The 18,301-nt window shown below is 41.8% G+C and overlaps 1 protein-coding gene across 1 annotated transcript in view; it reads left to right on the forward strand.

Moving 5' to 3' along the window:
• Positions 1 to 14,570: 14,570 nt before the first annotated feature.
• The window catches only part of atp2a3 (ATPase sarcoplasmic/endoplasmic reticulum Ca2+ transporting 3), a gene marked incomplete at its 5' end in the record, with an annotated part of 49,953 nt that continues 46,222 nt past the window's right edge, over positions 14,571 to 18,301 (forward strand). The window contains one exon of the mRNA XM_083903925.1: positions 14,571 to 14,688. Within this exon, the coding sequence (XP_083760051.1) occupies positions 14,571 to 14,688 (118 nt within the window). The remainder of the gene's footprint in view (positions 14,689 to 18,301) is intronic.

Here is an 18,301-nt window from a genome sequence, read left to right on the forward strand (position 1 = left end):
AATGAGCTTCGATAAAGTCTTCAGTTGGATGCTACTTACACACGATCTAAGAGACAGCTTCCTCTTTGCCTCTGAGCAGCAGCGTGTGCTAGACAAAGTAAAATTGCATTTTGTATGCAAATATCGCTTTATTCTTTTCTGCAAGAGCAATTAAAAAAAAAACTAATATGACACCTGAATATGCCGATGTGTGTTTTTAGAGCTCCTTCAGGCATGTGAAACGAGGGTGAAAAGTGCCAAGACATGAAGAGTAAACAGAAGGAAGCCAAACACATTTGGTATTCAGTTTAATTTGGCACAAACTGATGAGCCTGATGTCCTACAACGTGAGATTGCTGAGCTGTAAATCAACATTCATTACTTTTTTCTCCTTCTTAATTTATTATTTATTTAGGGAAATTGACTGAGCCCTGAGCTCTTTTACAACAATGTCTGAGTTTGAATTTAAACGGGGCGACACATCATCAGTAATAACAAGAAAATGTCAAAAGAAACAAATGGAAGAGGACTGTTGGTGATAAACATGAATAAAGCAGTATAAAAGGACAAAGAAAGTTAAAGCTGTAGTGTGTTACTTTTAAATATAAATGAATGTCCATGACTCACCCGTCCATGTGTTTCTCAGCAGAGCAGTGTTTTGTTTCTGTGTCTGTGGTGACACAGAGGGGATGTGTGTTTCATCATGACTGATGAAAAGGAGACAAAAGCATAACAACCATCATAGAGAAGAACAATATACTGCTGCTTTGTTAGACGCATGCCTTACAAGTACTCTTTCCCACTTTTATTTTATTAATATTGTAAAAAATGTGTTTACACTATTTCCATTTGCATCTTCTAAACTATAATGATCATTTGTTGCACCTGCCTTTATGGTTCTCTCATTTACCATAGTCTCAAATCCTCCCTAGCTTCTGATTGGTTATATAACTCACACGTGTGCTGAGAAGGAAGGAAGTGTGGTTATTGTGAACGTGTTCTAGTGTGGAGAACAGTAAAACTATCCGTCTCCATCTTGCCGTTTCCTCTCATTAAGAGTCATCCAAACCTCAATCACGTAACAATGTCATCAACATTTCCTTTAACATTCGTAAATTGTACTTATTCTTATAAATAATATAGTGTATATTTTCCTTTTAAGTGACTGCCTAGCACCTGCTTAACATTAAAGTGTAGCTGGGCAGCTGCTCTGAGGGTACGCTAACAAGAATACTTATACAAACATATGTGTGGTAGTATGTTCAAATTCTGCCAAGAAACCCGCCTAAATGTTACTCACTAGACCTTTAAGTCTGACTCACTCAAACTAAGATATCAAAAAACTGAAATTGGATTGGATTCCTTGAGAGGAATAAATGTTCCTTACCCCTGCTCTAAAGCTTTATTTGACTAATTCTCCAGAGCATAGATATAGGAGTATAGAATAGGCCTGATCATGAAGTATTCAACTGGGCTTAACTTTCTATATTTTCCTCTGTATTGTGTGGGCGGATCATCAACAGCTTTTAATCTATAGCATCTTCACTGTTGCTCCTCCCACTTCCTGTGTAAAACTCTATAGCCATGACTGTGGTTAAAATTTACACACGGCCGTAAATAGGAGGGCAGAATTTGAAATGTGCAAAGCGAAACGTTCAACTGTATGTGATACCCCCAAAAACCAATATTGCATAGAGTACACCTAGGTCTGCAATCTTGCATTTGAGGACCCTTTAAAACGTGTTCAGGGTGTTTCTGTGCATGACTTCCTGAAAAGGCTTTAAATGGCTTCTCATCTTGTAATTCCAGGTTGACACGTTCTGCTTGAATGCAGCAAAAGGCACAGACCGATTGCAGCGATTAGCCCAAAGTGTCTATCTAAATTCATTACTTGTGTTGATTAAACAGTACACTATATAAAAATTCATTTAATACTAAAGCTAAAGTACGTACTTTTTTCTTTGATTGCTGTCCATCTTCATTTTAAGTATCTAATATTTGTCAGATTATAAACTTTACATACTCGACGGAAAAAACTGGGACTACTTTCGGTCCATTATGGTCAATATATTACATTTTACAAACTGGACCTTAAAGTTTTAAAGGTTAGAGATGTTTTAATATTGAAATATGATGACAAAAACATTCAGAAGCTTATTGTTATTGAAATGTATGTATATTTTAATGTGGTGTTGCTGCTGTTTGATTAGACTGAACCCAGTGGCTCTGCTCTTTAATCTGTACCTGGTGAAAAGGAGGCAGGACTCAAAGAGAGGAAGTGCATCTCCCTGAGCTCATTAGAATAAGGGTCATATAGTTATTCTGAAAGGGGAATTGTTGATATTCAAACTGGCAGCTTACTGTCCTCACCCATCTATTCGATCTGACAGTGTTTGTCATGCTGCATGAAATTGAAAAGCGTCACTCTTTGAATTCATGCTGAACAACATCCCTTTTACTGTCACTGGAGAGGGAAGTCCCTGTATATAAAGGACATGTAAATGTTGTCACCAGAGCCTTTGTCATTAAGCTGCCATTCCTCTGTTTTTTTTTCTTTTCACTGTAGACTGATAAAAAGATGACAAACGGGAGAGATGCTGACAGATGTAGGTGATGCAGTGTCCTTCACTATGCACTTTTGGAGGAGGTGCTCATTCAGAAAGGTACACACACACACAGACACACATATTCATGCACAGTGAGAGATTTCCCCTGGGGGTGCTGGATCAAGTACGACTCCCTGTGTGCCTTGACAACTTTGTGCAAAGCATAATAAAGGTTGCTCTCTTGTTAACGGTGTATGTCAGACAATGTGCCAGGAGGCACTGGGTTCTGCACATGATTTGCATCCAGCTCAGGCTTCACCTGCACCTCATTATAGCACCTGTCGGGTGACATCACAGGTGATTATTTAAACAAAGTCACTGTGTGAGGTGAAATAAATGTGACAGGCTTTGCTCATCATGGTGATCCACAACTCGGTTATTTTCAGCTCATTGTTTTGGTTTTTAGGTCTGTTACCTTGCAATTGAGGTTTACTCTGAATTTTGTGTCAGTGTGTGTGTACATAAAGTATTATTGTGTCAATCTTACTAATACCCAGACTTAAAATACAATTTAACATTTTACAAAACAAAATGTCTAATAGTTGGTCCTACACCTATTGATAATGTTGTTGAGAGTCAAATTATGACTGTGTTCAATCTGACCCAAACTGGCCTCAGTGCTTTGCACTTGCTCCTCACTTCCCACATTCGGACACACAAGAAAAAGCTGGAAAACAGAAGAAGATTAATATCTTAAGTTCATGGATGGGGCCACACGGTTGGTGTAGAGTTTAGCACTCTTGTCTTTGCAGCAAATGTGCGTTGGTTTCCTCCGGGTTCTCTGGTTTCCTCCCACAGTCCAGAAATATGCAGATTTGGGTATTAGGTAAATTGGACACTCTAAATTGACCAAATGTGTGAGTGGATGGTTGTTTGTCTCTATGTGGTCCTGTCATGGACTGATGATCTGTTCAGGGTGTACCCCGCCTATTGCCCTATGACAGATGAGATTGATAAAAATGGTGGTTGGCTAACCATTCTATGGTTAGTGGTTGGAGCTGTTACTGTACTCCCGTTTCCTCCCACAGTCCAAAAACATTCAGACATTATAGGTGTGAATGTTGTTCGTCTCCATGTGTTGACCCTGTGATGGTCCAGGTTGTACTCTGCCTTTCAGCCCATGTCAGCTGGGATTGGCTCCAATGACCCATGACCCTCTTGTGGAGGATAAAGTGGTAGACAGTGGATGGATGATAGAAAGACTTGGAACAACACTCAACATGCTCATCACTAGCTGCCAGCTAAAGTTGTTTTGGTGTGACATAATTGGTCCATCAGAAATTTGGGGGGACATATTGCTGCCTAGACTAGCAGGAGGAGACACACTTCATACTGATTCCCAACTAATGCTTGAAAATATGCACCTTTAGCTGAACATAACTTTGCATGGAAATGTTCTGACGTCTTTGAACTGTCCAACACCAGTCAACAAAAGTAAATAATTAGTTGGTAAGGCATTTAGCTGCAATTACTGTATTAACTATATGAATCAACTGTTTTATTTCACCTTAGATAAATGGGATTGTCAGTTTCATGGCTACACATACGTAAACTCTGTTTACCCATCTTCAAAGAACCAGCTATGAAATATTATCAGCTCCCTCTATACTCATTTATTCGAATCTTACATTATTGCTTTGTGCATATTCACCACCACCTCATCAGAATGCATTTTCCCAGGTCACTGATTGGTAATTGGAGCTGTCTGACAGGAAGTAACAACCTCCGGTGATGTTGCGCTCTGTCTGTTGTGATGTGGAGAAGCGTGTTCATTGTAATTTACATGAAAACCCCCGAGAGAACGAGTGACCTGGCACTTGATCCTTCTTAATGGCCCGGTCTGTCCTTGGTGTTGATCAGTGTCGAGAAATGATTAGAAGAGACGGGGAAGCCACACAAGCAGAGCTGACTTTCAGTGGAAAGCTTCTTTGAGCACATTCTTTTTTTTTTGATTATTTAATTATTTTAGGTAACCAAAAACAGTATGAACAATATTCCCCAGACAGGAACAATGACATCCCTTGAAGCCCTCAGACCGATTCACGAACGCTCCCGTCGCTGCTCCCCTCTGGATAATTATAGCGGCAGCTGTAATGTCACGTCAAAGCCCAAACTTCTGAAACTGCTGCACTTGTTGACAGCATTTCACACTGGAGTTAATTGGTGTAGATGACCTGTCAAACCAGCAGCCTCAGGAGCAGATGGAGCAGAAGGAGGTTGATCATCACTGCTATTAATAGCACCAACAGGCTGGAGCTGAAGACATGCTTGAAGAGCAAATCCTTCATGCAAAATTCAATCCATCACCAGGACAGTGGGATAGCCCTGATAATTATTATTCAGTGTTTTTCTTTGCCTGCGGACTAGTCAACTTTTTTTTAACTATTGGTCCAATGCTTATTTACCCAAACTGTTCTTGATTTGCTTTTAACCATGTCTTTTTGGGTGTTTGTCTTCTAACTAAGAACATATTCATCTCCAACTAATTAAAAGGTCTGGTCCAACTTTATCAATTCTGTAATATCTTAATTGGACTGTGCCGTTTTTAGAAGGTGAGAAGATCTTAACAGGCAGACAGAATGAAAAGCTAGATTTTATGTGTAAGAAAAACATGAGACGAGTGTGAGTGTCTGCACTATTGATCCTGTAAGTAGGCAAGTAGGGCAAAACAGCATTGATCTCTCACTCGATGAGCTGTGTTTCCTTTTCTCTGTAGATGAAATATCTGCGATGCATTTATTCTTCTCTGTTTTCCTTCAATCAAAAGTTGCGTGGCATCTATTTTCACTCATAGTCTGTTCATGTCTTGCTTCCCAGACGTGCAAAAATGAAACCTTTGCCATTACATATGCCCGTGTCTTTGACCAGAGTCTGGCTCGTATACTTCCACATCTGGGCTGATTCTGGCTGTTGTCCTCCAGTGTTTGGTTCACAGCCAAGAAGCCTTTCTGTGTGTGCGCCAGAATCAGTACAGTCTGACAGCTGTGCCGTCTGTGGGCCATACTTGGGCCGAGGAAACATGTCGGGCCAGAAGAAACTCAAATATCAAGCCAAAAATATTCATCAGAATTATTTTGATATTTGGTTTGGAGACCAATTACTTGATTGGGCGCTGAGTGAATTGCGGGTTTATCACTGACACAGGACGATGATGTAATGTGATGAACAATCCCAGTTTCCATCTTGTCATTTATCTCTAGCATCCGATCTGTTTGCGCGTGTGTGGGGATTCAGCACAGACCTGCACTGAGCTGCCTTTTTAATACACATCACAACTTGGATAATTGCTTCATGTGCAGCAAATGGATCCATGACAGCTGGATTGATTGAAAGGCTGGGGTGTTTGTGTGTGTTTGTTTATGTATGTTTATGCATGTGAGTCTAGCCTAATTGAAGCAGTGGAAGGGATTTTAAAATGATTGTAAAAGTGTAGAAAAGGGGCTGTCAGGTTGTGCAGTAAAATCATGCCAGGAACAAATAGAAAAGCTCTGATAATTTGATGATTTGATCACTATTATTTGTACTGGGGATTAAGAATGACAGACAGACTAATTACCGAAACTTAGGAAACGATGATAACCAGGGTTCCAACACCTTGGTTGACATCAAATTCAAGCACTTTTCAATGACTTTCTAGGACCAATTCACTCAAATTCAAGGACCAAATGTAACGACACAACTAAAGATGGGAGGGCAACTTGTCAGAGCTGCTTTGTCCGCAGCGTCCACTTTTATTGATTTGCAGCACGTTCCGCATCTGGCCAAGTGATTGTCCTTGAGATCTTGGTCAAAGTCAGTCTTTGTAATTTTCTTTGGTGAGCCAGAGATATTGGAATTTGCATTTCGTTGCGTAACGTTACTCAGTCATTGTTGGGCAAGGAATCGCAAGTCAACAGCAGAGAGAGACAGCGGGCAGTGTCCACAACACCAACACTGAAACATGACTTGATGTTTGTTCAGCATAGGCCTAGTCAAGCAATGCAGCACGCATGAAACAGTAGGTGGCAGTGTAACAAACAAGGGACTTTTGCCCAAGTTAACCTTTTTCTTGCACAAGCACTTTCAATTTAGGATTTTCAATGTTTTCAAGGACCCTGGGGTAGCAAACAAATGGTGGAATGATCCGTCCAATTTGACTCCAAAGACCAGTTGGTACCATCAAAAAGGATGTCGGGTCAGACTTAATATAATAAATAAATAAGATGTAAACTTGCCGTTTGTTAAAATATGCAACCTTTGAGGAGATCCTCCCACACTGCTACAGATTTACTCAATCAGTAATTGGCCAGGGGAGACTCAATGAGTTTCTATAAATGTAGCATCATTTTATTTCAGCATTTACAATTATCCAATTATTGCACAATCTTGCCACAGTGGGCACTGCTTCAAAGTTAATGTGGCCCACAGTAATGTTATTCTGCTATGGGAAACATAGCATTTGTTATGCGATAAAAGCTCTTTTCAGTCAGCACAGGTCAAGAGTTTTTTTTTTTTATTGTCCATTGTTTTCAAGTAATAATAAGGAAGTGTGAGTTTTCCATTATAGGAATAAATAATAGGACATGTCTAACCTCAGGGAAAAGTGACTTTGTACGTGAATTCAAATGAAAACACAAAGGTCAGAAGAGCTTTTATGTGTCATCATACATGGCACAGTTTACAAACATCCTAAAAAAGCTGTGGTTGTTAAAGAGAACAAAGTGGTCAAACCAAACCCCACTTGTCTTCCTCTCTCCAGGTTTCCTGTTTGAGGCTAAATTAGATGACACTAATATATAACATATAATACATAATCCTGGCATTCTGGGTTTCTTATTGTGTAATGTAGATGAGCCACTAAACCCAGAGTCTGAGTTTCCTTCAGTCCAAAAAAAAGAAGAATTGGAAGCTGCAATATCCATACATCCTCCACACCTCATGGTTCACCCTGGACAGTTTGCCAGTCCATCACAAGGAAACAAACAACCATCCACTCTCACACCTATGGTCAATTTAGAGTGTCTGATTTACTTAATTCCCATATTACATGTTTTTGGACTGTGGAAGGAAACCGGAGAACCCAGAGAAAACCCATGCACACACAGGGAGAACATGCAGACTCCATGCAGAAAGACGCTTGTTCCAACCCGAGTCTTCTTGTTGCAAAGGCAAAAGGGGCTAACCACTACACCAACCGTGTGCCCAAGCTGCAATATCGCTTGGTGAATTTCAATCTCTGATGTGAAAGTTGCATCGACTGGTTGCAAGCTCCAAAAAATATTATTATAGCACAAATAAATTACATTACAAGAGTCTGGTGTGCAAAGGCCTTCAGGGTGAGTCTCAACACCGTCTGAGAAATGTTAATTTTCTGTACACCTGGAGTTTGATTTATGCAATGCATATGACTCAGGATGTCTCTATAGGCATCTTAAAACTGTAGGCTGTGAAAGGAATATTTCAATATTAGAACACAGAGCATTTACGCTGAATGTGTTGTAAAGAGCTTTTTCCCATTACAACCAATAGGCAACCTGATGAAAAGATACATTATTTAAAGATAAATATATGTATTTTTAATTTTCACCATACCTGAGCAAAAAGTACTAAAACATTTGTGAAATTTGGAGATAATGTCACAGTATAAAGTCACAAGTAATAATAATAAAAAACCTTTTGGTTTTTCTAGGTTTAGAATAAGCCTTTAGATAAAAGCCTTGCTTTATGAGGGCCGCCATCTTGTGCCGCCGTGCTTGTACAGCATTTTGAAGCGGAACTTACTATGCAAATAACAGCACGACATCCTTACTGGTGTTAAAAGGTCATTGTCGTTCCACAATCTGCAGTCTCACCAGTAGATGCCACTAGTTCTTACGCACTGGAGCTTTAATGTAGCTTAATTATAAGCTCTTATATCATTTATACATCCATCTGTCATAGTCACACATGAATACATTACACTGTATATTGTCTGATCATTAAAAGGCTAAACATTTGTCTCTTGCACTTGGATATTAAAGGTGTTTACTGCTACTTCAAACATTATTAAAAGGGTAATAATGAAAAAAAAGGATTGTTATTGTTAAGACAATAAAAGGCATTAAGTTAAATTCTTTCCTAATATAAAATATATCCTTTCTTCCTGCAGCGCCAGACTGTGAAATGATGACTTTCTCTCACAGATGTGCACAAACTGGGATGAGGAAATGGAGACGGCTGGGTGGGTTGATTTGTCACTTGGGCTTCTTGTCAAGTACAGCTGCTCCTCTTCTTTCAATGAGGCTTGTATCTCATCGATTCAAAATCAATGGCAGCAGCAGTTGTTTGTTCCCAACACTCCGGTAGTCAGTAGAGATGTCAAATGTAACAGGGGGCTGTTTTTCAAAGTCAATTCCAAAATATAATATATAATCTGAGATAATTTCTTCCCGACCGACCTACCTACCTACCTACACTCTTAGCTGGAACCATTTGTTTTTCAAGGGTTCTTGGTAACACAAATAGTTCCAGTAAGAACCATTTTGATCCAGGGAACCCTTTCCTATCTACACACTTAGAAATAAGTTTTAAAACCCTTTCTTCAGGAAAGGGTTTTTCAGAAGCAATTGGTTCCAGGTAGAACCTCAGCCCTTGTAGAAGGACACTTTTGGAACCCTTATTTCCAAGAGTGTACCTACTGTCTGTCCATCTATAATACAGGCTAAAGTGCGCTGAGAATTACGCATCTTGTCTTAGATGGAGGTGTCATAGATTTATGATTCATCACGTGCAATGTGGAGGGAAATATTTAGATTTTTTTTTTATATGCTTGAGAGGCCGTGGCTCATTTCCCTCATGCAAATGGAAGCTGCAAGTGAAAAGGGAAGGCAAATGCTACTGGAAGGCTGACAGTGCTGTGTGGAAAATGTTGTGTGACTGGTGCTGAGACGAGCACAGTCCCCCAGTGTGCTCCACTGAAGGGAAAGAGGGAGCGAGCCAGAGAGAGGGTGGATGGGGGGGGGACGAGGACGGGGTGGGGATTTCCTTTTCATGAGTGCCTCGGCATTGAAGGGGTTCGTTGGAAATTTGTGGGGTCTGATGCTAGAGGATTTGACTCACGCAGACACACGCACAAGCACTGGTTAACAGAGAACTTGGAGCGATAAGTCCGCTGATGACTAACGTTAATCTCACCAAGTGTGTGTGTGAGTGGGCAGTGAGCAGAATGAGTGGGGCCTGTGACTGTAGCCCATGTGTCTGCCGGGGATCTGTGAATCGCTGTCGTGAGGGCTGGTTTTTTAAAATAGGAATTTCATATTGACGCAGAGGCAACGACAGAACCTCCAAAGCGAGTGAGAAGGCACTTTTAGGCAGTTAGCATCCAAGAACTCCATGTAGCCAGCTACCATCCTCCAGACAGCAGCTCTGCAAGTTATGTAAGCCCCAGATATAAATACACATTTTTTGTCACAGTGAGAGAAGGGGCCAGCTGTGAGTGAGGACAGAATTGGAGCACCTTGTTCCTTTTATACTTTATGTCCAACGAGGTCCCAGTCCAGTGCCTGTGGTTTCCAACAGCAGACCCATTTCAGCATCTGCATACTGTAGGGAGGTTGTGCTGCTGCAGTAACCTTACACTAAGGATAAAGTGATGGAAGGGAAATGTGGAACACCGGTTTCCCTACTTGCATGAAGTTGGCAGATTCTTCCGCAGTCGGCGATGAATGTGCAAATTCATAAAACTTCTGCCTCTGTGTAAAAAAAACAAGCGCTGATTTCTCCCATGAATCACATTTCTCCAGGGGATTTATATTTCTGAGTTGTAAAGCACAGTCAACAATAATGTTTCGTGAACATATACAATGTAGGTTTGTGTGAAAGGTTGAGGGAGACTCAGGAAAGAACAAAATAGGCAAAAAGAAAAGTGCAGCGTCATATAAATGTTTCAGTAAACAGGATATCAGTTGGGATTTGACAGCAGACACAGATTGGCACAGGTTTTTTTTGGGCAAATGTGTGCAGGTGTTTGTTGGTCAGGTCTTTAAGTTAATATTATTATGACACAGGCAACACAAGGTCACTTTGCTGTTTTCCAGGAAGTGGCTTTTGTTCCAGGATGCGTGGGTTGTTAGAAAATGATATGCAAAGTATTGTTTTTGTGTACACTCACTGAGAGTATAGTCTTGTATTGTTACGGATGCTATTTATTCAATAGTATGAGCTGTGCATGTGCTTTAAAGTTGATACTTTAGGTTTTTTGAAGTAAGGTTGTAAGAGATACATATGGCGTGACTTTTTTTTTTTGCTTTTCCATTACTGATAGTTTCCAAGTGAGCTGAGCTGATACTGCAGTATGTGTGACACTCAAAACTGCAAGATGCAGAACTGTAGATCAGTTAAAAAGACTTAAAAATCCTGAAAACGTGTTAATCCCCAACATTTAGCAAGGAAATGTCTCAAATTGGAACTGGAGCGGTCTGTTCATTAAATGAAAAGTGTAAGTGTATTGTTAGTGCTTAGCATTAGCGTTTAGTGACTCATTTTAACAATCAGGAGTCATTTAAACATGAGGTCGCGCACGTTTTTTTCCGTTCAGTCGTCGTGGAAACGCGACACGCCGTAATATTGACGCGGTTAACCCAGCACTAAATTCAGTACATCGAAAATAACTGCTTCACAAGTTACTAGTTTGTACGTGTCGCGTGTAAAAAGAAGTCACAGCAGTTTCATGCAGCCATGCTGTGATGACCCCGCCCATGTTCAGGAGGTCCTATATTGGTAATGGCAAACCAACCAAACCATGTAGAGTTGAGCCGTGCCATCCTGTGCCGTGCTGGTACTATTTAGTGGAAAAGTGCCAATAGCTGCACTGACTGTGCTGTACATGTTTGCAGTATGTACAATTGATACTCATCGCTCACTCTCCTGCACAAAAGTCCATAGAGAAAATCAGCATTTTTAGCTCATGGGTCAAGGCAGTTGCTGTTCCACTGCTGCTGCTTCTAGTAAATTTGTGACACGTAGGTTATTCACACATTTCAGATACAAAAGTCACAAAATAGCACATTTGGAGCTTAACGATGAAAGCAGCAGTGGATCAACTATTCCTGAGTGCTGTGATGAAAAACGGATTTTCTCAGTGGAATTTAGTGTGGAAGATTGAGTGGGTTACAAACCTCAGTTTCCAGTCAGAAAAGGCTGTCTCATGCTAAGATGGAGTGGTGAACATTATTCTTAAGATATTGTCGACTTAAGCAGACACAGATTGTATTGTGTCCCTACTTGTAAGCGTCCATGTTCTCAGTGGGGGTCAAGGGGTCAAAGTACAGTGCTACAGGCAAGCACTTCAAAAAACCTGAACTTTCCATTTCCAAGTGCCGATGCTGCATTTACTTGTATTTCTGGTTGCGACAAGTTGTTGTTGTTGGAGCAAAGCAAATGAGCGTGCTGAATCACAACACACAAGGAAAGTGACTTTGTGCATAAATGTGGATTCAGTGATGTCATACATTATTGATTCATAAAATTGAATTATTATTTGCTCGAGTCCCAGGGATTAATTGATTGGGGACAAAGCAATGTCAAATTGCTTTAGGACCTTGTGATGACTTTGTTTATTACGACACATGTCACTATCGAGAAAAAGAATGATCACATGAGCTCCTGTGGTGTTTGTGTTGTTTTCGAATATTCACTTGAGTAAATGAAGTATGAAAGTACATTTTCTTACTTCAGAAAGCATATCCAAAGTACATTTTTGGACCAGTTCAGAAATAATATTTTCACTTTTACGACTATTATATACTTTTATACATTTACCTGACAGCTGGAGTTACTAAGTACTTTACTTTATGGAACTGAAGGGGCATCTGGTAATAGTTCTTTGTCATGTTCCTCCCAGGACACATTCCCCTCTCAAGTCTTTCCAAAAATCACTCAGATATACCATCTCATGACCACTTTACTCTACTTTGTGACCTTTGACCCCAAGATTGGGAAATTATCGCAGTAAAATGCTGCCATGTTGATTGAAATGCCTAATAATAACTGAAAAATCTAATGTGTAGAACAGTTACCTCCTTGGTTTTGACGCATATCTGACATAATGACATAATAAATTCACATGCTGTCGATACAAAATCACATTTTTACTCCAGTTTCACTTAGCATTAAGTGTCCTTTAACTGCACTGTGTTGGAAACAGTCCCTGCATTAGTAAACATCCCATCGGGAGCGGTGGTATTCAGCGGTCATGCTGCTACGAGGGCTCACATGAACAGCCAAAAATGGACTTCACAAGCCGCTGGAAGCGAAGCAGTCTGGCAAGATCGCAAGGACAAGGAACACTGCAGCTGTCAGAGTTTGGGACGTTCTGTTAAAGCCTTTTATTGTCCAGCTCAGAATGTCCAGCTCACAGAAAACTGCACCATCCTACCGCATGGTGTGTCGTATCTCTTTGTTTTACACTTGTTATTCCACTGTTTTTTTTTTATTTCTTATGCATGCTGAGAATATATCTAGGTTATTTTGTTCTATTTGTATTATATTTATCTCCCCAGAGCAGCTATGCACTGTTGCTCATTTAATTTCTCTCTCTACAAGCACCTCATCCATCCATCCTACCACTCTATCCTCCACCTGAGGGTCATGGGGGAAGCTGTGCCAATCTCAGCTGACATAGGGTGATATGTGAGGGTAACATACAAGGACAAACAACCACCCACTCTCTCACGTTCACACCTATGGCCAATTAAGAGTGTCTAATTTACCTAATCCCCATATTGCATGTTTTTGGACTGTGGGAGGAAACCAGAGAACCCAGAGAAAACCCATGCACACGGGGGTAGAACATTCAAACTCCACGCAGAAAGGTCCTTGTTCCGACCAGGTCGTGAACCCTCGTCTTCTTGCTGCAAAGGCTCCCTGTCTAAACTGTTCAAAGTTTAGCATGGTGCCTCATTTAGGGCGTGTCCCACCATGATGTTGTTGCAGTTCCCCGTTCATATCTTTAACTTCTCATTGCTCCAGGCTTCATGTCATCAGTCATTCTAGGGTCAGGCTCAGGACATTTGAGTGGTAAAATTTAAATTGCACTTTCAATTAAAAAAAAAAAGAAAAAAGGATTAACTGTTGAACCATAACTTATAACAACAGGCATGGGATGTCTTAGGTGAGCCTTTGTTGTTTTCAGTGACATGAATGTTGAAGTCAAGGGGCAAAAAAAGTGTGTCTTTAATGTTCAGGTATTGTATTTCCCTGCAGACTTTCAAACAAACCAGTTCATCATGTTGTTTTTCTGTCTGCTGTGGAAACTGACCTCAGGGTGTAATAACTCAGCCTTATTCTTGTCTCTCTTGCATTCATGTGGCTGCAGATTTCGATTAAAATGTACACAATCTTTGTGTGTGAGTGGCCCCAGAGCTGTGGTTCCTGACAAACATTGCGATGGAGGCTTCATGCAACATGTGAGACAACAGCAGACGCATCCAGAGTCTGTGTGTGCACTGGCAGCTCCGGGGGCGCTGATGTGCTGCAGCTGACTGCGTTTGAAATCCGCGCAGCCACGAGCCATAAACATGTCAGCAGCACCAACCATACGCTTTGCGTATCCTGTTTTTCAAAAGGAACATGTTTGAATTGTTTGCATGAGCCCAGCTGAGCGCTCGCTCCGCGCAGGTACGCGCAGCCAATGGCGGCGCAGGAGGGGAGTTGCTGCGCAGCGGAGAGGCGGTCCGCCCCGGCACAGACAGAGCACACCTTCAGATGGAGATGAAGTAGCAGCGACAGTCGACCGACAGAGAAACAGCAGTGTCTGTACCGCGGATCTGACTGGAGGTTTGCTTCGGGGGGACAGAGACAGCAGGTGACAGAGCAAACCGAGCAGCGAGACTCATCCGCCTGAGTGGAGATTCCTGGCGACTGACCTCCCCCCTCCCTCCCTGTTACACCTCCCGCAGATCCCCCACAATACATGCATTTCGATACTACATGCCTTTGAATCTGATCGGCTAAGCCCAGTGCATCAAGATGGAAAATTCGCACACTAAATCGGCGACTGAAGTTTTGGCCAACTTCGGTGTGAACGAGAACACTGGGCTGACTCTGGAGCAGGTCAAAGTCAGTTTGGAGAAATATGGACCGAACGGTGAGTAGTTTTTCTGGTTTATTTTTTATTTTTTAAATATATTTTTCACAGTTCTGAGCAGCTGCCGTGTGTTAGAGAATGGGGCGACTCGTGTGCCAGGAAATACACCGACTCATGTTAGATCTCAGGCTGGTGCTGCGCGTAAAAACATGCGCGTAATTCCCTGTGGCGCGCAGTCAGTGGAAATGTAAGTGGCACGTTTCATTGATGCACATGTTAGTGTTGAAATCATTCAGCTCTCACCGCATTGGTTAAAGTGACACACACGCACGCAGGTCTGCGTATCTGCTCTTGTTGGGACTCTGCGTTGAATTCCATTCATTTGGACAGCCTAACCAAAGCCTCATTCCTAACTTTAACCATAACCATTTAATGCCTAACCCTTACATAAACCTTATCCACAATTTACATTTTATATCCTAACTTTAACCAGAGCGTCAGAAAGGACGTTCTGCCTCATTAGAACTAGACTTTTTGGTCTTAATGAGGACTACTTGTCCTTGTTATACCATAAAAGGTCCTAAATTGGTCCCAAAAATTAACACATACACAGAAAGAGGGCGAACTGGACAGAGAATGACACTTAATCCATTTATTTTTGTCTTCCTTGGGGGTCACCTGGTGGGGGGGTTGTCAAAACAAGACATACCAGACTGTCATGTAGGATCAGGAAGTGCAGCCAGGCATGCTCGGGCTGCTACTGCTAAGATTGGAAGATGAACTGGGGAAGATAATGAAAGAGAAAATCTTGAGCAACCTGTTTTCACTTTCAACAGTCGCGCTCCACATGGCTTCTACTTTCCAGTTCAGATTACACGATCAGAAGGGAAGTGGATGCGTAGAGCCTCTTGTAACAAATAGACAATCTGAGCGTGGTAGCAGTCGCAGGGACACTATCACTTCTCTAGTACAAACAGGTGAACTCATTTATCAGGTGTTTTTGCAGGTGAGGATACAGTTTCTGTGTGTGCGCATCAGGAAGCAGCTCCCACACCTGTAACTTGAAAGTCTTCATCAGTGTCTAAAGGAGCTTGGTGTTCGATGAGTGTTTTTGTGTGTCAAGAGCAGCAGACCTGACATCACCACACCTTCCTCTCCTGGCCTGTCATTTGCATGTGTGGCCAAGCTGTGCGTGGAGTAGAGCCGCACATTGTGCCAGTCAAACAGTAGCCCTTTTGTTGCAAGCCAGCCACTCTACCCAGGGGCTCGTGATGACTTCATGGAAAAAAAGTAACGTCTTGCCGCAGATAACATCTCTCTCGCTTTCAGCTGTGAACTTCCTGTCATGTAAGTGTGTTAAAAAGTGGAGGGAGGGAATACCCTTCCTCACCCCACTTTGGGGCTGACTGCAAAAAAGGTTATCTGCACCAGGTGCTGCCCCCCGGGCCCCCATCCCACCCCGACATAGTCCAAAAAAAGTGGAAAACAGCATTAAATTGGTTTTGGTTTGTTTACCATTTTAGTACAAGTCACTGCTGAGTGATATATGGCTGCTTAACAGCTCCTTCCCCTTTGCACACAAAACCGCAGACTTTGTAGTTGACTGCAAGGACTCTCTGTGTGAGCTCGGGTGTTTTGTTCCACCGAGCGTCTGTTCAGAGCTGTTTGCGGGTGGTACGATTATACCCCGCTCCCCTCCCTGACATGCATGCGCCATGTTTCACCATGTGCTGTAATGGCTGGCAGGATCTGATTAAGAGAAGGATCATTACCTCAAATCAACAAGTCCACAAACAAAGTCTCCACAGTGCAATCTGAGCTCACCGTCGTCAGCATTGTTCCTGTCATTTCTCCCCCCTTTTTTTTTTATTTGTACGCTGCATGTTTCGCATGTCCACAGGATGAGACAACAGTGCGCAGGATGGAGGAGGAGGAGGAGGATGATGTGTCATGTTTGGCTCAGACGTTAAAAAACTCTCCTCCGTGGTAGTGGAGAGGTTTTTACACACTCCAGTTTATGTAGTATCTGTGGGATGGATGAGGGAGTTTAACCACTGTTGGTTTCCAGTGTGAGGCCTGTTTGCAGGCTCTCTGCTGTCCCCTCATCACCACAGTCAATACAGGATGAGAGCGTGTACTGCCTCATTACCACTAGACATAACTTTCCCAAAAATGTGGTCTGGTCTGGCCTGGATCTGGCATATCATCGTAGCCTGTATAGATTCTTACTTTACATGTGATTTCCTGTTCAGTCTAAGTAAAATCAGGCACATGGAGCTGGGGCATCCTGGCTTTTATATTGATGCTTTCACATGCTCCAGTCAGAGTTACTGATCCCCTCCTGAGGTGCTGGAAAATCAGCTTAGCCGCCACATCTGGACCGTCTCCTCTGCAAGGTCTGTGCTGCAAAAAAATGGCTGACCTTAAATTCAAAACTTCCATTTATGGTCCACTCGCAGCTCCTTTCGTCCACAGACATGGCAGGACTTACTCTTGAGAAATAGAGGCACTGTGATTTACTTGACAGGTGATCACTTTCATAGTGTAATAGCTAATGTAGTCGAGGCAGTCTCTCTCCTTTTCAAACGCACATACACACACATACATGTGCTGTGTGGGTGAACAAAGAATGTTTGTGCTGTTATAGCTTGATGATTGTATTGTGTTCCCATCACAACCCCATTGTCAAAAGGTACAGTCCGTTGATTTTTAGTATCAGTAAAAAAAAAGGCCATATTTTCCCAATGAGCAATCTACTTTCCTCGGGGGAGAGCAGGAACAAGACAGATTTTTTTGACACTCATGAGGAGGAGTATCGCTGGAAACAGGAGGCGTTAATTTATGGATTCTTTTTAGATAACATTGTGGCAAATTCTGTGCTTTAATATGACAAAATAATACAACACCAGCGCTTAAGCTGTAGTGAGTAACTTTTTAAATATAAACACACTTCATTGTCGGATGAGTTCAAACAATAAAAAGCTATGTAGACAGAGGGGCAACAGCAACACCGAGTTAGCAATGCAAGATGGAACGTCCACACAAACGAGTGTCCACAAAAAGTTTCTGAAGTGAATTCTATTGCTCAGTAAACCAGGTCAAATGCTGCCCCTGCACAAGTGCTGTATACACGCAAACGCTCCCTCTGTCAGGTCTGGTAGTATTGGTTGACACAGCCTGTTTTCAGATGTAGGAACATACAAATAATGTTGAATAATTTCTGCTCATACCGAATAATAACCTTTAAATTCTTAGAACTGGAAAAAAGATTAAATAATATTTGTCGTGTGGAGGATCATTCTCTGATTGTGCTCATTCACGGATGACTTTGAGATTTGTTTACGTTCTAAAAATGTCTCTCGACACTCCCTGCAGGACAGGAGTACAATTGCGCAACGCATTCAGGTTAAACAACCTAACAATGCATGTCATTGCACCATCACGTTACAGTGTCCAATGTTGGAGACGTATGTTGACTTACAGGCAGACTGTGGTAGAGGAGCATTCAGCTATGTCAACAACAAACAGTGCCAACATCCGTTTGGCGGCAAAGACGAAGCTTGTCCCCATTTTTATCTGCGGTACAGTGTGCGCACAGGCTCTACATTTCACTAATATGAAGTTCATTGTTGTTATTGTTTCACATGTTGAGCGTTTTTCCCCCCAAACGTAG

The sequence above is a fragment of the Microchirus variegatus genome (genome assembly GCF_963457635.1).
Source record: "Microchirus variegatus genome assembly, chromosome: 2".
In the NCBI taxonomy this organism is placed as follows: domain Eukaryota; kingdom Metazoa; phylum Chordata; class Actinopteri; order Pleuronectiformes; family Soleidae; genus Microchirus; species Microchirus variegatus.